Below are 19,733 nucleotides of genomic sequence, written 5' to 3' on the forward strand. Positions count from 1 at the left end.
CGCAGCCTCCGAGCACCGCCCGCCGGGAGGTGACCGGGTCAGCGCCAGGTTCGCCCAGCGCCCGCAGCCCCCGGGAGCGCCGCGCTGACGTCGGCCCCGCGCGGCTATATCCCGGCGTCGCTCGCCACGCCGAACCTCGGTCCGGACGCTCGCTGTGCGCTGGACCGCTCCTCGGAACCGCGGCCCCGCTCTCCTCCGTGCGCCCCGCGCCCCGCGCCGCCCTCAGTCACCATGGAGCCGGCGCCCGAGCTGCTCTTCTACGTGAACGGCCGCAAGGTGAGCGCGCCCGCGGGGCTGCCCGCCGCGTGGGCCCCTCGAGAGCTTTCGGTGCCCGAGCGTGGGGCGCTGGAGCGCGCGCCAGGCTTCCGTCGCGGACAGGACTTTGCCTTTCCGTCCCGACCTGCGCCTCCGGGACTGCCCCGGGGTCTTAGGGCCTCCACCTTCCAGATGTTCCCTTTTCCTCTTCTTCCACGATGCACTGGCTGCCTCGCAACGCCACCCTGTCCCTAAAGAAGAACCCCCCCCCCAAAAAAAAAGCCATTTTATCCCCCTCAAGGCCGGCTGTCCCGAGCCGCTGAGAACCCCAGCGGCTGTCAGGAACGCCCTCCTGCAACACCCCGACAGCGACCTAGGTGGATGGAGGGCTGCGTGGCCCCGGGATGTGACCAGAGGCAGTGCCAGCCGCTCCCACGAACAAATTGCAACATTCCAAAGTCACAGCTTGCTGCTGGCAGAGCTTAGCACAGCCAGGCCCTGGGGCGCCCCCCCCCCCCCCCCCCGCGGCTCTGCAGAACCCCGGGGGCGGCTGCAGGCAGGGCCCTGTGTTCCAGGGGTCCGCGAGGCGCCTGGCTCATCCTTTAAACCCCCCCGGCCCACGGACGGCACGTGGAAGGGGGACGCCGCGGCAGGAAGGCTCCGGGGCTTCTTCAGGAGCTCGCTACCCAGCAAGGGTGGAGCTGCCCGTTATCTCCCTGCCGGGCGCTGCTGCCTTCAGAGCCCCCCGCGACCCCCGCTTCTGGCTAAGTTCTGCCTGGTGCCTGCTTGACTCCCCAGGAAGCTAACGCAGACTTAGGCATCTTGTGAGACCTGCTCTAAGGCTCCCAGACCAATCTCACGTTCGTGGTTTTCTGTTATTTTCCTTAAAGAGGCCCTTCCTCCCTCTCCCCCAACCCCCACCATGGTACATTTCTCCGCCTCACAAAAACTTCCGGTTCCCTTGCTGCCCAGATTCTGCCCTGGGTCACAGGAGCTCATTTTTCCTGCTTTTTGTGATGGGGCCAAGAAGAGCCCCACCCAGGACAGCTGTGAGGGTGGAATAGGAGAGCGAGGTGAAGTGAATAATATTCTAGCATTGTTTTCTTAAGTATGGCAAAACAGTAAACACAACACTGACTATTTTTTTATTTTTGGTTAAAAGATTCAGTTCCAGCCGGAACCCTCACTGCAATAAGCTTTCAGCAACGGTTCTTCTGTTAAAAGGAGAGGCTACCACTCACTTCATAAACAGTGGCCATGAGTTTTCAGGCTGTTTGTCAGGGTCCACACCGTGCCACACAGTGGTCAGACCAAGGGGATACAGCAGACCCCAGAAGTGACAGAGTTGCTGCTGGCACAGGACGTGGGCGGGTGTATAGGTGCTTGGACATGTGTGATGGCGGACAGTGATAAGGGCTAGGATAATGAGAACAAAGTCAGGGCACAGGGCTGGGCCGGAGCTGAGCCTGGAGATGTTGATCTCGGAGAGGGTGACACCTGGGCAGTGACGAGGGTGAAGCAGGAGCCAGCCAGGCAAGGTGCTGGGGGGAGAGCATTCCCAGCAGAGGGAATGGCAATATGGAAGTCCTGAGGCAGAAGGATTTCTGTGTGCTTACGTGATAGGCTGGTGGGGTGGAGACATGGGCAGGGGACACATTACTAGAGCTTGTAGCTTCTGGTGTTTTGGTTTGATGAGGAAACTGGTGGTTTGAGTTTAATGACTTTTTCTTTCCCCCCTTCCCTCCCCTGCTTCCAAACTGTTCTGGGATTTTAAACATAATAGCTAACATCAGTTTTGTACTCTATTGATTTTTAAGAATAGATAACCTGGTTCTTATCTATGGGCCAAACGTGTGATCTAGAGGTATTGATTCAGTTTTTGCAATTGCTTCATTAAAGAAGTCAGGTCATCCCCTCTCTTCCCAATTCTCTGCTAGGCACATGCTTTAATACCAGCAGGCCTGATTGTTGCATGATCGAAGTAGAATAAACCCTGTGGTTCAGAGGGTGAGGGGTGTTGGGAAAAGTACAAAACAGAAAACCACTAGAGAAGAGGGGGTCTTTTAAAACTATTTATTTATTTGAAAGTCAGAATTATGGATAGAGAGGAAGAGAGGGGGGCGAGAGAGAGAGAGAGAGAGAGAGAGAGAGAGAGAGAGAGAGAGATACCTTCCATCTGCTGATTAACTCCCCAGATGGCTGCAATGGCCAGTGCTGGGCCAGGCCTAAGCCAAGTTTCATCTGGGTCTCCCATATGGGTGGCAAGGGCTCAAGCACTTGGACAATCCTCCACTGCTTTCCCAGGCCATAAGCAGAGAGCTGGATCAGAAGTGGAGTAAGAACGCAAACCGATGCTTGTATTGTATGCCAGTGCCACAGGCCATGAGTTTACCCGCTACACCACAGCAGCGCTGGCCCCAGAAGGGGAGTCTTGAAGTGAAAGTGACCTCTGGGGTTAAAAACTTGCATGGGATCTTACAAGGCAATTAGGAGACTCTGGAGGGCATGATTGGCGTCTGGTCTATGCTTTTTGTAAAATCTCTGCAGACCATCCAAAGCTATCATCAGGCGGCAGCTAAGAGCATCCGGAGGCAAGGCTGGTGCATGTTGACTGGAGACCTAGTTGCTGAGAGACACAGTGTCTTCCAGGGGCCCCCACTTCCCATGGAGTTTAAGGGAGGGAGAGCCCATGAGCCCTTTATACCATAGATGCCACTCTCCCCTCAGGAACTAAAGCATGTCATTGCATGGAGCGGTGAAGTCTACAGACAAAAGCTTTGGGCTTTGGAACTAGTGTGGTGTGAGTTTGAATCCTGCACTATCTGCCTTGCCACTTGGCATCCCCGGGGTCTCAGGCCAGGTGCCTAGTATCTCTGAGCCTCCATTTTTCACCTCTGCACAAAGGAGCTGATACCCTGGTGCCATGGCACTGGGGTGAAGGTTAAATTCCGTGGGCAGTGTCTTTCATGGTGCCTGCTCCCAGAAAGCACCCCATGTGTGGCCAGTGGTGGTTAGCATCTGGATTAGAAAACAGTAGAGCCAGAAGCTGCCTAGAGGAATCCAGAGGTCTGAGAAGTAGCCACTGAGCGCTATTTGCTCAACAAATGTTGAGTCTTGGTACTCGGGCTGGAAAGAGCTGTCTGTTGTCTGGTGTTTCCTGGGGTCCTTGGCTTCCCAGGTGAAGAGGAAATTTCTGGGCTTTTTGGGACAGCAGCAATGATTCAGAGGAAAGTAGAGTTGGTAGAGGCAGCTTAAGCAGGAAGGACCAACAGCAAAATGAATTTTAGAGCAAGCTTGAAGCTCGGGGGAGCAGTCCTCCCTGGGGGTCGCCACAGCCTCCTCCCGGGCCTTGAGCTGCTGTGGGTTTGTTCTTGTGTACTGACTGAGCCCCACAGTTACTTCTCTCTCCCATTGTCCTTGTAGCTGGGTCCTTTCGCATGCACTCCTCTCCCTTCTTACTTCCTGCTCCCCCCACCTTTCTCTTCCTTATCTCCTCGTTTTGACTTCTTTCTGCTCCCGGCTTGCCTCTGGCAAGGCTCCCTCAAGCTTGACTCAGCAAAACACAGAGGAAAGTGATTTCCTAACCTTTCGCAATGTGAATTTGGACTTTCCTCAAGGGACTGAGGGAGCTAGAGCAGGAAGGGTTCCACCCTTGTGATACCCAAGGCCGTGCTGAGATAACTTGCGGTGACCGTGACCCTGCTTCTGGACAAGGGCAGCCAAGTCCTCCTGGCGTCATCTTCCCAATCCAGAGCCAATGAAAATAACTCTGTTCGCCGGCGCCATGGCTCAATAGGCTAATCCTCCACCTGCGGCGCCGGCACACCCAGTTCTAGTCCCGGTTGGGGCGCCGGATTCTATCCCGGTCGCTCCTCTTCCTGTCCAGCTCTCTGCTGTGGCCCGGGAGTGCAGTGGAGGATGGCCCAAGTGCTTGGGCCCTGCACCCACATGGGAGACCAGGAGAAGCACCTGGCTCCTGGCTTCAGATCAGCGCGGTACACCGGCCTCAGCGGCCACTGGGGGGTGAACGAATGGAGAAGGAAGACCTTCTCTCTCTCCCTCTCTCTCTCTCTCTCTCTCTCTCTCTCTCACTGTCCACTCTGCCTGTCAAAAAGAAAAGAAAAAAAAAGAAAATAATTCTGTTCCCCATCCCCTTAATGCCCCACCTGCAGCCACCATCTTAATTCTAACCTCCCTGTTTCACCCCAGGAGCTGCCAGGACAGGATGCCTGCTAGATCCCTGCTCCTACCCCCCTCCTCCAACTGTGGCAGCCGTCAAATCAAGAGAAAGAAGTGCGTTTCAATCTAGGAGCTCTTTGAGCCAGACTCTTATCTCCTGACACATTTCCTGGAGAAAGTATCCAAACAAACAATGCTTGCTTCTTCCGTCATTTCCTTCTCCAAATATACAAATATCCTTCAAGCCTAAAATGTTATTCTTCACCATGTGGGCCACTGAGATCCTGTCTCACCACTTGCTATCACATGTATGAATTAGGATTGGTTCCAGCTGCACCAGCATAAACTTTCATGGTGGTTTAAACAAGATCCAAGTCATTTTTCTTTTTTTCTGCAAGGATATCTGGGAGTAGAAGCCATGAGGCTTGTCCAGAAGAAGCTCCATGGTATTACCTGGTATTACCACGTTTCTCCTTCTACTCCCTCTGCCACCATGAATGTGTGGCCTGCTGCCTAAGATGGCTGCTGGAGTTCTAGACAATTCCTCCCAATTCTAGGCAGCAGGAAAGAGAATCTATGCTGGTGTAGACAGCCACAGTTCCTGCCATCAGGGACTTGTCTGGTGTCCTTCTTTTGGGTACTATCATATATGAGAAATGATTCCTCCCTCCTTGCTGTTCGCACAGCAACCTGTCCACGTTACGTTCGGGTTGCTCATTTCCTTACCTGACATTTCCTGGGTCCCTCTGAGAGCTCCCCAGCACCAGCCTCTGTGTTTGCCAGGAAGTAGAATAACAGCAGGTGATTTTTCTCCAGACCAGGAGAGGCTTGTTTATACACAAATGATGATGATCCTTGGTAAAAGGTGCCACAAAAGAGCTGAGAGTGTTGGCTGAGAGAGCACAGAGGAAGATGGCTACTTGGAGCAGGCAGTAGAGATGGAGGTATTGGTGGTCGAACCCTCGGCAGAGAACACGTGAGCTGCACATTGCACAACAGGCAAATTCCTGAGAAAGAAGAGGAGAGGCACGGTCAGTACGGAAGGAACCTGTATGCAGTGCAGTGAGGAGGAAAGGGCCAGGCACTTCCAGTCGCACTATTGTAGAAAGTGTGTTTGCTTTAAATGGATGATGTTTGCTGAAGACTGCTGAATCATGCTGATTATTCTCCAGTAACGCCTGGAAAGCAAGGGGCAGGTGCAGCCCCCACCACCCAGTCCATGCACTGCTGCCAGCTGAGGGCTGCCACTCACCCGGGGCACTCAGGGTCCCATCACTCTGGGCTGCTGGACTTAATCTGACTGTGCTCAGCGTTGGTGTACTCATAAAGCTTTATTAAGCAAATCTGTCGACTTTTAAGAGACTGGAAATTAAAAAAAGGAAATCTTTGCCAGATCTTTAAAAAAGGGGGGGGGGGGGCGGGACAGTCACTTTTGGGACAGACCAGTTCTTCCTTGTGACCTGAGCTCAGGATACACAGGTCCAGTGGGAAGCGGTGATGGGGCAGACTTGCCAATGAGTTTGAATTTCTTCTTGAACTCTAGGAACTTTCAAATTTAATTTCTTTTATTTATTTATATATTTTTATTTTTTATTTGACAGGTAGAGTTATAGACAGAGAGAGAGACAGACAGAGAGAAAGGTCTTCCTTCCATTGGTTCACTCCCCAAATGGCTGCCATGGCCAGCGCTGCGCCGATCCGAAGCCAGGAGCCAGGTGCTTCTCCTGGTCTCCCATGCAGGTGCAGGGACCCAAGCACCTGGGCCATCCTCCACTGCCTTCCTGGGCCACAGCAGAGAGCTCGACTGGAAGAGGAGCAACCGGGACTAGAACCCGGTGCCCATATGGGATGCTGTCGCCACAGGCGGAGGATTAACCAAGTGAGCCATGGCACCGGCCCTTCGAATTTAATTTCGTCTAAGACCCATTCGGTGGGCTCAGTGAAGATGCTTTTTCTGCTTCTCTCTCCCAGAAATTCTGCTCTCAGAGGAGTTTCATTTTAAGCAGCCCCTGGGTGATGGAGAGCTTCCCAGCATGGCCATTGGCAGGCGGAAGCCGCGTTGGAGTTAGGCAGATCCTGAGGCAGTCAGACTTGGAGTTTAGAGCAGTCTCCCCCACAGTGGTGCAGAGGGCAGTGTTGCAGATGCCAGGAGCGGAGGCAGGAAGGCCTGTCAGACAGCTGTTAGATTTGCTCAGGCAAGAGGTGCCAAGGGCCCATTCCGGACAGTGACAGCAGAAGCGAAGGGTATGTACAGAATCATTTTGGAGGTGAAGGTGGCAGGATTTGGTGACACTGATTGTGGCAGATTGAAGAACAAGAACATGTTGAAAATAGCTCAGGTTTTTAAGCTTAAATGACTCAGCAGATCATGGGGCTATTACAAATGTTATGGAGATAAGAGGAAGGGGCAAGTTTGGGAACTAAATAGTCCCATCTGAGGGCCAGTCAAGTTGCAGATGCCTGCGAGGGGCCCCACAGCTTTTCTTGCGTTATAGTTTGTTTGTACCTGCACACACTCACATCTGTCTGTTGCAGACTGCTGTAAGGCACAAATCTGACCTTGGTAATTGGCATTTGCCTCCCTCTCCTGGCGTATAATTACTTAGGATAGAAGGAGGCAGCTCTACAATAGGCTTCTTCTTCTTCTTCTTCTTCTTTTTTTTTTTTTTTGAGAGACACTAAATGTTAAAATTTATTCCATCTTCATGATCACAGACATTACAGTGCAGGGCAGGTAAACAAGGCCAAAAAAAGCAAATACCATTTTCCCCTACAGAACCAGAAGCAGCATGTGGCATTTTTAAGACTTGTAGTTGGCTTAATTTAATGACTCAGGCTGAACGTTGGGCTGGTGAGAGCAAACCTGCAGTGCAGGCTCCTCTCATGACTGCAGGTTCTGCACTTCTGAGATGCAGCATGAGCTCCGAAACCGTGACCACCACAGCACTCCTGAAGGTTTCCCCTCTGAACCTGACATCTTTTGTTAAGGCAGGGAACTGTTCCTATGTTCCCAAAGCACTGATCAAACCATGGTGCCCAGACCCCTTGTCAGAGCATTAGCTGCCCGAGAGAGAGAGAGAGACCCTGGCCTACTGCTTTGATGAAGAATGACCCCAGTACAGTATATGTCATATCATTCGCAGCAAAAATCAAGTGGTCAGGCAACTTTGAACATCCTGGCTACTTTATCATTATTTACCCACAAGGTATATTTAAAGCTGCTGCTAGACCAAATATTGCACCCATAGTCCCAAGAAAGTGTTCCTCTCAGCACAATGAGTTCCTGCAAGATGCTAGAGCAAGTGAGAGATCATCTCGAAGCAGAATGGTGGTTAGTTCATCCTCTTACAAGTGAGGAAGAAAACTAAAGACCACATCAAATCCAATGGTCATCTTCACAATCTCAGTGGACACATCCAGGGTCCTCAGTTTCCTAATTGGAGGGGGGTACAACTGCAAGGTGTCTGTCAAGGTCAAGAAGAGTTTTCAGGCTTTTCTTTGCTATGGCCCATGAACTCCAGTCCTTCGATAGGAATCTCCTTCTCCTTTATTGCTTTCTGAACGCACTGCTGGTAATGCTTGAAGAGGTCGGTGCACGGGTCCCCGGAGCCATCCGCCTTGAGAAACTTCTCAGCAAACCAGCAATTGAAGCACTGGTCGTACTCGCGCTTCATGTCTGTACACGCCTCCCCAACGCTGTTCATGGCGATGGCTGCTCAATAGGCTTCTAACCTACTTTTCAGAAGGGAAACTTATGATCACATGGTGAAAGACACATTCAGTTTCTTTCTTTCTTTCTTTTTTTTTTTTTTTTTTTTTTTGGACAGGCAGAGTGGGTAGTGAGAGAGAGAGAGACAGAGAGAAAGAAAGACACATTCAGTTTCTATAGTTGTAAAGCAAATTATGTTTCTGTGTGTCCTGTGACTCTAAGAGAAATCCCAGATTTCTAGGAAAACCTAACCAACATGACGTTTCAGCCACGCCACCCCCTCGGCTGCTGCTGTGCTACTGCGCCCCCACACAAACTTACTGTAAGTGTCTTTGCCTCAGGGCACGCATGTTTTATTTTTGCCTTTTTTCTTTGATTCTGGGGCCATGGTGTGAACTCATCCTGTAAACTAATTACTTGAACCTGGTAAGCAAAATAAGTCTTTTCAAAATTAATTTCATTAATGCATCAGAGGCTTCTATTCTAGCAGCTCTGAACTAGATCTTAGTCTCTCTCTGTCTCTCAGGCTCATTCCTGCTCTCCATTCTCCATTCTGTTCTCTTGATGACTTCCCTCTTCCCGTCTTCCCTCTGCCCGCCCCATGTTCAGACTTTCTTGGACAAACTGTTTGAGTCACTAGGGTTCCTGCTAATAGAAATCACCACTGCCTTGGAGAAGGTGATGATTTCAGGACCAAGGACAGTAGCACAGGGGTGATGGAGCAGGAGATTACACTTGAGGGATTTCGGTACATTACAGGTGTTCCTCAAGCATGCAAGTGACTCATTGATGTGCCTTTCCTTCCAATTACCATGAACCAAACCATGTGAATAGTACATTAGCCATCTCACATGTATGCGCACAACTTTTATTTTCCCTCTTTTACAGGTAGTAGAAAAACAAGTTGATCCTGAAACAATGCTGCTACCATATCTGAGGAAGAAGCGTATCCTTCGCTGTGTGTGTGTGTATGTGTGTGTGTGAGTGTGTGTGTGTGTCTGTGTATGTAGCTTCAATGTCCTCATCAGACGATATTGCAAGTACCTTTTGCAGTCACACCGAGACATATCCTCTGCTGTTAAGATTTTATGTTCATCTTTGAGAAAGTTCTGCCTATTAGTTTTATTGCCAGTGTGCAGTCATGGCTGTCAGAAGAAGAACTGGGTTCTATCTACTGTCTGTTTTGGCACTAAATATATTGTGTAAAATGGAGAAACAAGCCATGGGAACTAAAGCAATGGATATTGAAACAGCTTCATTAAGCATCCATTAGAATTAAGATGCACAATATTTACACTGCATCTTCAAGGACTAATCACCGGGCCCGTTAGAGGAAGTGAGCGCAGAAGTCTCCTGAAATGAAAGTAAAACAAAAATGGGGACATTAAGCCTGAAAATGTTGCCCTGGGAAAACTCTCTAAATAAAAGCCATCTATGGAATGGATTCTTGTCTGCTATGCATGAACTCCAGTGAGCTTCCGGAGGGATGTAGACTGTTCTAAATTAGACACAGAATTGTGGAGCAATGGGAATCTGTACATTGCTCCTCTGACAAAAAATAAAATTCCCCGTAGAGCATATGATTCTAAAATCAGAAATAACTATCTTTCAGACATCACGGGTATGTTCCTGAAGGTCATTCAAGATCTTTGGATGTGAAAACAGTGAACACTGACCTTCTGGTTATCCTTGGTACCCATATATAAATTTATAGTTTGGTTCACTGTGAATGACTGAACCCCCTCCCCACCCCATAGTAGTAAACGATTAGAAGATAGAAGTTTGATTCTTTCTCATTGTGTTAATTCAGGTTCTCCAGGAAGCAGACACCAAAAATAAGATTAAATGTGTGAGAGCTTTATTAGGAGAAATACCTGTGTTAAAGGAGATAGGGAGCTTGAAAAGGCTTAGGTAGCCATTAGAACCCAATGCAGTCTGGTAGAGGATATCCAGTGGAAGGGCTCTAGACTGCTGGTCCACTAAGGGACCTTGAAGATCTCAGCCATTGGGGATTGCCAGGGACTCTGTGCCTCTTTCTGTGCCTCTTCAAGGACTAAGTCTTTGTGGGGGGAACCATACATAGGAGGCAGGGTCTTAATGAAAACATGGCTGATTGATTTCATTTTTTAAAAATATTTTTATTCATTTGAGAGATAGAGTTACAGACAGAGAGAAGGAGAGACAGAGAGAAAGTCTTCCCGCTGATTCACTCCCCAGATGGCCGCAACAGCTGGAGCTGCGACAATCTGAAGCCAGGAGCCAGAGCTTCCTCTGGGTCTCCCATGTGGGTGCAGGGGCCCAAGGACTTGGACCACTTCTGCTTTCTCAGGTCATTAGCAAAGAGCTGGATCAGAAATGGAGCAGCCAGGACTAGAACCAGCACCCATATGGGATGCCGGTGCTAAAGAAGAGGCTTAGCCTACTACACCATAGCTCTGGCACCAAAGGATGATTGATTTCAAGGCACAGTGGGTCCTTTGGTTAGTTACCTACCCTCCCTGTGGGAGGGGCCCTGTGAGATGCAATTCCATGCCTGTCATATTCAGTCCAAGGGTAGGTTGATCCAAGGGTGGGTTGGAGCAGTCCAAGGGTAGGTTGATCCAAGGGTAGGTTGGAGCAGTGCAAGGGTAGGTTGATCAGAACTAGTAGAATCATGTCACAACATACCAGGGAGCCAAGTTAGGGAGTCCTTCTCTCTTGTTGCCTCAGCACCCTCAGCTTGCAGCTGCCTTCTCACAGAAATGACTAAATGAGGTCCAGCCAGGGTATCTGACTCCCAGCAAACAGGAAGAAGCAAAGGATGAAGGTGGAGGCCTGGTTCTTCTCTGGAGGACATTTCCCTGTTAAAAGCTAGACATCAGTCCATGACAACGTTGTCAGCACACCCTCCGAGCTGCAGAGGAGGCTGGGAAGTAATATTTATTCTGGGTAGCCAAGCGTGTAGCTGAAAATTGAGGTTTTGTTTCTACAGGGCTAATGAGAGAATGGTTATCTGAGAACAGCTAGCAGTCTCTGCCACTGAAAAGCAGAGAAACACGGCAAACCTGGCCGACGCGATGCAGCTATTCCAAGAGCGGTTTGTAATTTAGTGTTTGATTTTGTGTGTCAGTAAAGACATGGATAGGTGCAGTATACTCATAGCTTCAAATGTTCAGATCATAGGCTTTTCTGTTTTTTTCACTATGGCCCCATTTTGGGGGCAAAAAAAGTCCCCTTCTTTTCAAATGGAGGACGCATGATATCACACAGAAGGAAATGAATTTATGAGATTATATATTACAGCTTCTGTATTATAATAGCAGCTGAGGTGTATATCATCTGATAAATATGTGTTGAACTTAAGTATACATTTAAGAGCCTATGATGGCCGGCGCCGTGGCTCAATAGGCTAATCCTCCGCCTTGCAGTGCCGGCACACCGGGTTCTAGTCCCGGTCGGGGCACCAGATTCTGTCCCGGTTGCCCCTCTTCCAGGCCAGCTCTCTGCTGTGGCCAGGGAGTGCAGGGGAGGATGGCCCAAGTGCTTGGGCCCTGCACCCCATGGGAGACCAGGATAAGCACCTGGCTCCTGCCTTCGGATCAGTGCGGTGTGCCGGCCGCGGCAGCCATTGGAGGGTGAACCAACGGCAAAGGAAGGCCTTTCTCTCTGTCTCTCTCTCACTGTCCACTCTGCCTGTCAAAAAAAAAAAAAAAAAAAAAGCCTATGATGGTGCCGTCTGCTAAGGTAAGGACTATTCTAGAAAGAGAGCTACAAAGAACACATTTTCTTTAACAACACTTCTTCCAGTGCGACTCACAGGAACCAAGTATGGCTGTGGAGGGGGAGGCTGTGGGGCCTGCACAGTGATGATCTCAAGATACAACCCCGTCACCAAGAAAATAAGGTAACTGCAGCAGAATCCAGAAATGTCAAATTTTTGTAGTTTTGAGCTTTGCGTTATTTATTTATTTGGTGAATATGTATTGAGTACTTAGTCCATGAAAAGAACTACACTAGGCACTGAGGGTACAATGATGATCAAGACATATTTTTCCCAGGAATATGAATGGGCTAGGAAAAAAGGGTACCATAACTGGGGTACCACATGATCAAAGAATTGCCCATCACAAGTTGAAAGGCTGCCTGCTTCTCTCTGCTGTCCGGGCAGGAAAGGCAAGAGTCATTGCTGATAGAGCATCGAGCCGTCATCACACTCTGGTATCACTGTTGCAGCCCGCTGACCATCTCCTTGCTCCCACACAGCGCATTTTCAAGTACATGAGCCAGAGAGCTCTGTTTCAAGCACACATGCAGTCGTATCTTTCTCCTGCTTAAACACCACCAACAGCTTCCCACTGTGCTTAACATTTCTTTTTGTTTGGCATTTATCCTTCTTGAGGTTTGCCAGGTTCCTTAGAGCTGTGGGCTGCTGTCTTTTATCAGCTTTGGAAACCTCTCAAGGCTTTAAATGTCTCTCTCTCTCTCTCTCTTGCTCTCGCTGTCTCCCTCTTCCTTCTGGGACTGAACTGCCTTCTGCACGCTGAGAGCCTTCCCTGCTCCACAGCCTGACTGCCAGCTTGTTACTCTGCTGTCTCCCCTGTCGTGCTGTGGGAGGTCCCTGGCAGCCCTGCTGCCATGCCTTCAGCCTCTGGGGGTGGCAGCTTCCCTGTATTCCACGAAGGCTGAGCGTCTTCCTCCACTCGTCTTTGAAAGCCCACGTGTGGGGAGAGGTTTTCCCAGCCCTCCTTCCCTACCCTTGGGTTTGGGCACAATCCCCAGCACTCCGTGAACTAGCAGGGAAGGCTCTGGAGAGCTTGCAGTCCAACTTTGTGTTTTAACCTGTAACGTCAGCCCCCGTGGACAGTGTGTTGAATGCTGGGCTGATTTCTCCTTGTTCGTCTCCTAGGAAGATTCCCCCTCCTTTCACTACAGGAAGAGAACACTGTGTCTCAGGGATGAGAGCAGCTGAATCAGGGCTTGTCACGTAACACAGTTTGGTGTAACTCAGTTTCTTATTTACTCAGCGTCTGGTGATTTTTTTTTTTTAATATGATGATGTGACATATATGAGCTGTCTGTATTTTAGAATGAGAGGGAAGTAGTGATCTCTTACCACTTCCTACATCTGAACTGAAAACCCAATGGCCATTGGGTCATGACTCAAACTCCTTCCCTTTACCCTGAAGCTTTGTCATTGCCTGCCTGGCCTGTGCCTATCTCCAGCCTTGAATAATCCTGCCTCCCCACATTCACTCTGCTCCATCTCACAGTCTCTCTCTGTCCTCTTTCTGTTGTGCACAAACTAGGCTCCTTCCCCGCTCAATGTGTGTGTGTGTGTGCGCGCCACTCCTCTGCCTTTTGTGTCTGCCACCTGCAGATCATCCAGGTTTTAGCAAAACCAATACATTCTCAACCTTCACTGATCATTTATAAACAGCTGGGCCCCACCTCACCTTCACAGCTCTCTATTACCTTGGCCTATGTTAGTTTATTTAAAAGTTTGTGAAAAGTGAAAGTAAGTATAAGTTTATTGTGGTGCAAAAGCATTAGAAACCCATGGATATGAAGGGTCTTCAAAAATTTCATGGAAGAAGCATGCTGTAGAAAAACTGTATATGGGTTTCAACTTTGTAAACCGAAATAAACTCATTTTAAATTCCATTTTCCATGAAATTTTTGAAATAGTCTCATGTGTATGCATATGTATGAATTATCTGTGTATATATATATATATATATATATATTCTCCTCTTTGAAAACAAATATACCCTTCACAAGGACAGGGATTTTATCTGTCATATTCATCAGTGAATCCTTGCATTGGAAACTGCATAACACAAAGTAGACACCCAAAAAGTATCCACTTCTATTTTAAATAAATATCCTTTCAATATTTCTTTTGCATGTCTATTTCTATGGGTGTGTATATATGTGTATGTGTGTATATATGTATGTGTGTACATATGTGCGTGTATAAAATTACTATGTGTACTGTTTAAAAGCCTGCATATTTTTCTTAACTACTCATCTGTATGTTTTCAGATTGATCTAATTTTTATTGTTGTGTTTGTTCCATCTTTTGGAGCTACCAAAATCAATCCCCAAGTAGTGATCACTTGTATTATTTTTAGCTTTTCTTATTATTAGCCATACATCACTGAACATTCCTAGAGACATGTTTATGTCTCTGGCTGTTTCCTCGCGAGACAGTCACAGAAGTGGAATTGCAGAGTGAAAGAGCATGTGCCTTCCAAAGACTTTCATGTCTTCCAGCAGGATGTCTCCCAGCTCTGGCAGAGCTCAGTTTGCATCCTTGTGAGCAGAAGATGAGCCCCACTTTCCCACACCTTTGCTAACAGTACATATTATAATTTTGAAAACATTTTTGTACTCTTTGATTGAAATGGTATTTTGCATTGCTTGATTTGAATCTTGGTTTTCAAAATTGAACTTTCCTTTTATGTATCTGTTGGCCATTTGTGGTTCAGTTGGTGAATGAGCACATTTTAGGAGTTATTTTTGCTTGGATATCCTCTGGCAGTGGCTTTGTGGGATTGAGTACTGTGTCCTCACCCTACTGCCGCTTCTGAAGCAGGACGCTAAGTCCATTTTATTGTGCAATCAGTCCCTGGTCCATCCTCTGCCTGGAAGGTGGCCTAAGCTGTTGGTCACCTGTGACTAGGGAATACCAGTCCTCCATTCAAGAATAATAAAGTTAGTGGACATGATTCTGGAATTCAAGTGGAGAGGTCTAATTTTAATCCTGCCACTGCTACTTCAGCCACAGTAAATCACTCTTCTCCTTAGATTCTCCCGTAAGATGGGTGTGAGCTAAGGATAGAATGTATGTGCAAAGCCTGGGGACCGCATACGAAACCTGCCCTGCTGGGTGCTCAGTGAGTGCTCTGTCCTCTTTCCCACTGGGTACGTTGTAATTTTTCATTTGTGCTTCTCTCTGTAACCCGAAGACATTACCCAGTCACTGCCTGTCTGACCCCCATCTGTTCTCTGTACGGCGCTGCAGTCACCACGGTGGAAGGCATAGGAAGCACCACAACGCGACTTCATCCTGTCCAGGTGAGGCTGTGCCCCTTCCTTGTAGGGAGTCCGGGCTTCAGAAATCATCAAGGACACGACGAGTCCCTGAGACTCGGAGAGCAGCGGTCTGGGCCCTGCCGCCTGGTCATTACTGATAGATAAGGGCGCCGCAGTGGGACGTGTGGGTGCCCAGTCACTAACTAAGGTGGGAAAGACGCTTTTGGAAGGCTAAGGACTTTTTCTAGATGAGGAAAACCAACCCTGACATCGCCAAGTTTGTTTCTTGTCTTCTGATGAGAAGGGACCTGTCTGTGTGACATCTTCCAAACTCATAGAGAAGCGAAAGCCAGGTGCAGGGAAGGAGGCAATGTTCTTGTTCTTTACAAAGCAGAAAGTAACATAATTTTAAAGCGGAATGACAGTCTTAGCCACCAAAGGATTATTATTAAACCATGAGCTTGTCCACTGGTCACGTGGTAAGAATTGTCAAGGTATCTTGAGGCTTTTCTCCTAAAGCAACACCTGGTAGAGCTTTTGCCTCCAGCAGAAAGCTGCCTTCAGACCCCTCATTTCTTTAAATCCTGCATCCGTTGCCTACAAAAATGACCTTGCTACCTGTGTGTAGTAGTCTAGCAAGGGTTGCTGAGGAAGAGAGCATGGAAGAGGGAAAAGAGAGCAGGAACACAGAAAATGGCCAAACCTTGTCATCTGTCTGCGTGAAGGAATCTTGGGTCTGTTTGCTTTCTGTGAAACCTCATTACCTAGTCCTAGGGGGAGAGCATTCTGCCGGGATACCTTTGTGCGATTCAGCCACACACAGCTACAGACACCTTCATTCCGTAACTCCTGCTGAGCTCTCGTTGCCACGTGTTGTCAGAAGACAGCTCCCAAAAGGGACTTATTTTTGGAAGTTGCCCTCCAAAGAGAAATTGCTAAGGGGAAAATTCTATGGGCGAAAAAAGGCGATAGTTCCTTGTTGACTTGGATTAACATGGAACTTTGTAAATGGCCGTGAACTAGAGCATTCCTACATACTGGGCTGGTAAAAGGCACTCAAGAAATACTTGGAGATTTTGAAGTGTTCATTTCTCCACTTGAGTCCTTTGGTTCATTTCTCTGAAGAACTTCCTTTAGCTCTGTGACTCACAACCTTGGCTGCACGCTGAGACCCCCTGGGAACCGAAGAGCCTGTGCCTCCCAGCAATTCCGAGGCAGTTTGCCTAGGGTGCCGCTTAGGCCTGGGGATTTTTAAGCTCCCCTGGTGATCCCAAAGGCTAACAATCTCTGCCTGCAGTGAGGCTCAGAAGCTGGAGAGGCCCACGAGTGGGAGCCAGGTGGGATGAAAGCAGCATTCAAGACCTGGTCCCCAGCTTTAATGTGCACATGAATCTCCCGTGGTTCTTGTTAAAATGTAGGCTCTGTGCAGTGGGTCTGAGTGGGATCCAGGGTGCTGCATGTCTAACCTCTGTGCTTCCAGGAGAGGATTGCCAAGTTTCACGGCACTCAGTGTGGATTCTGTACCCCGGGGATGGTGATGTCCATGTATGCACTGCTCAGGAACCATCCGGAGCCCACTCTGGATCAGCTGGCCGATGCCCTTGGAGGTAGGTTATGTGTGTGTTTATTTATTGACTTATTTTTATCTGAGAGGCAGAGACAGCTAGAGAGAGCGCACCCATCTGCTGGTTTACTCCCCACATGCCCACAATGGCCCCAGACCAGGGCTAGGAATTCAATCCAGGTCTCCCGTTTGGGTGGTAGGAACAATTACTTGAGCCATCACTGCTGCCTGCCAGGGTCTGTATTAGCAGGGGGCTGGAATCAAGAGCCAGAGGTAGGTTTGAACCCAAGTGTTCTTGTGTAGAACATGGGCATCTTACTTTGCATCTAATCACTAGGCTAACTGCCTGTCCCTGTGTGTGTATTTTTAAATGATGATGATGACAGCAACAGCTAAAGTTGGACAGCTACCGCATGCCACACGATGTATTAAATGCTATTCAAAATATCTTATTTAAACATCACAGTAACTTTATAAGTAAGATAGATGCTATTATTACCCCCCACTTTATAAAAAAAAATGGAGAGTTGGAGAATTATCTATTCTGTTATGCCACTGATAAGTCCAAAAATGTATTCATTCTAGTGAGGATTCAAACCAGATTCACATTACATTTGACTGATACACTCCTGTTTCTAATGTTTCTTTTAATCTGTGAGTCTCCTTCCTTTTTATTGTTTGCTTATTTGTATAAGCATTAAAAAGCCAGATTATTCATTTATTCTTAAAAAGAGAATCGTTATAGCTACACACTGCTCTTTACACATTCTCTCTAATTGGGTAGGTGCTAGGACCATAGTAAGCATCAGAGAGCTGTTGAATACAGCATGAAGTCAGAGACTGAGGTCATTTGATGGTACTTACTTCAAAGGACTGACCTTCTGCCTACTTATACTGTACACAAGAGACAGGTGCATCTCAGAATTTAGAGTACTTAAGGGTAATTTGTGAATCATAAAGATTCCTGGGACCCATCCGCAAGGAGCTTGACTCAATGGCTTTGTTTTTTTTTATTAAGACCTCTGACTTGGAATGAAAGAAGTGCATGGAATCCCTGTGAGGGAAACACTGGCTTCTTGAGTTAGTGTTAAATCAGTTGTGCTCTCAGTTGTTTCTGAAGGTTAAGGACTACCTTTGCTGCTGTAGTGTGCCTTGTAGCTTTCTATCAACTGAAGCTTAACTCTCATTCTCTTCCTCTCTCTCTCTCTTACTCTCTGTCTCTCCCCCGCAATAAACTGATAACTGCCACAGTGAGTATCAACAATGAGTTTTTCCCTTTAAAAAAAAAACGGGACAAAGAAGGTCTCCCATTTGGAACAACATGGGTGAACCTGGAGGATGTTATACTAGGTCAGATAAGCTAGATATAGAAGATCAAATACTACTAGATTCCACTTATATCAGGGACCTAAAGCAGTCGGATGTGCAGAAGCAGAGGGTGCAGAGGTGAGTACCAAGGGCTGGAGAAGGGGGACATGAGGAGGTATTGGCCAAAGGCACCAGAGTTTCAGCTGTACAAGATGAAAGGGGCCTAGAGATCAATAGTACGTGCTAGTTCCTGCAACTGTGAGTACTGTATTCTATACTTTAGCACTTGCTAAGACGAAGGATCTTCTGTAAAGTATTTTTATCACTAAAGGGAACGAATGAGTAGCTAAATAAATAAATGGCAGGAGAAAGCTTTTAGAGGTGAAGAATATGGTGATGGCGTTGACTAAGGAGGTGACTTCAAGGGAATACACTTGTCTCTGAACGCATTAAGTTGTATGCATAGGTTTGTACAACTTTTTATCGTCAATAATACATCCATAACGTAAAATAAAGCTTAGCTCTTAAATGTGACTGTAGAGAAAGATTTTTCCTTGGAATCATGTTGTTTGAGTACCTGTCATATGCAGCGGGCATAGAACTAGTCACGGAGAGGAAGTGCCAATGACTGAGTTGTTAACTAAATATTCCAAGTAACTGATGAAAAAAAATCTGACTTTGTAAGTCGCATAACTGAAATGTCAAAGATGCCTTTTAAGATGGAGTCCTTATTCCCATCATGCTTTTGACAGGTTGGTTCTATTCAGGTTTCTTGGTCAACAGAGCTGAGTTTTTCTCTTTCAGGTAATCTGTGTCGTTGCACTGGATACAGGCCAATAATTGAGGCATACAAGACTTTCTGTAAAGTAAGTAGAAAGGGTCATGTGGCTGAGTATATTTTTCTCCAGTGAAACCAAACAATAAAGGTTGACAGGTATAATGACAGAATAGCCATTGTCCCTAATACAGGGCTGCTTCTTATCTCAAGCTCTGTAATTGCTGTTTGCTACTTGATCTTGTCCAGGGTACTTACCCTCCATTCGTTAAGCTTGAATGATGGTCATATACAGTCACATAATGAGCCCTGGAGCATTGAGATGTTGGCTACAGGTCATTGTTTCCAAGAGGTGTTTCCTGTTCTCTGTGTGTGGATCTCACCCACACTCCTGTAGCCCTCTGTGCACATGTGCTATGCACACACATGGTCACCGTATGGTACAATTTCCTGTTTGCTATTCCATCTATCTTTTTTTAAAAAAAGATTTATTTGTTTATTTGAAAGGCAGATTGATGGGGGAGAGGGATCTTCCATCTTCCCAAATGGCTGCAATAGCCAGAGGTAGGCCTGGCCAAAGCCAGGAACCAGGAGCTCCATCGGGGTCTGCAACATGAGGCCAGGGACCCACGTACTTGGGCTGTCTTCCACTGCCTTCCCAGGTGCATTAGCGGGAAGCTGGGCTGGAAATGGGGCAATCAGGACTCAAACTGGTGCTCCAATATGTGATGCTGGCACTGCACATTTAACTTTAGAAGTTAAACTATGGAATCAGGACATCATGGAACAAGACCAGAGGGATGACTACAAAACTTGTGATATTTAAAATATTAAATTTTATATATCAACAATTAATCATTATTAATATTTAGTATTTATTGCCATATGCTACTCTTCAAAATTTCTTATTCTTTTATTTATACTAGCTT

The 19,733-nt window shown here is 47.5% G+C and overlaps 2 protein-coding genes across 2 annotated transcripts in view; one reads left to right on the top strand and one right to left on the bottom strand.

Moving 5' to 3' along the window:
* Positions 1-57: 57 nt before the first annotated feature.
* LOC133758554 (aldehyde oxidase 1) overlaps positions 58-19,733 on the top strand; it is a 70,279-nt gene continuing 50,603 nt past the window's right edge. Inside the window, exons 1-6 of the mRNA XM_062189737.1 lie at positions 58-276; positions 9,032-9,089; positions 11,930-12,026; positions 15,091-15,199; positions 16,638-16,764; positions 18,834-18,895. Of these exons, the coding sequence (XP_062045721.1) occupies positions 232-276; positions 9,032-9,089; positions 11,930-12,026; positions 15,091-15,199; positions 16,638-16,764; positions 18,834-18,895 (498 nt within the window). The 5' untranslated portion in view covers positions 58-231. The remainder of the gene's footprint in view (positions 277-9,031; positions 9,090-11,929; positions 12,027-15,090; positions 15,200-16,637; positions 16,765-18,833; positions 18,896-19,733) is intronic.
* LOC133767114 (TP53-regulated inhibitor of apoptosis 1-like) lies at positions 7,857-8,143 on the bottom strand. Its single transcript, XM_062201320.1, has one exon. It carries the CDS (start codon positions 8,136-8,138, stop codon positions 7,908-7,910), a length of 231 nt encoding a protein of 76 aa, XP_062057304.1. The 5' UTR covers positions 8,139-8,143; the 3' UTR covers positions 7,857-7,907.

The sequence above is a fragment of the Lepus europaeus genome, chromosome 1 (assembly GCF_033115175.1).
Source record: "Lepus europaeus isolate LE1 chromosome 1, mLepTim1.pri, whole genome shotgun sequence".
NCBI lineage: Eukaryota > Metazoa > Chordata > Mammalia > Lagomorpha > Leporidae > Lepus > Lepus europaeus.

Coding starts and splice junctions, on each gene's coding strand:
- LOC133767114 (XM_062201320.1), bottom strand. CDS start 8,138: ATGAACAGCGTTGGGGAGGCGTGTACAGACATGAAGCGCGAGTACGAC.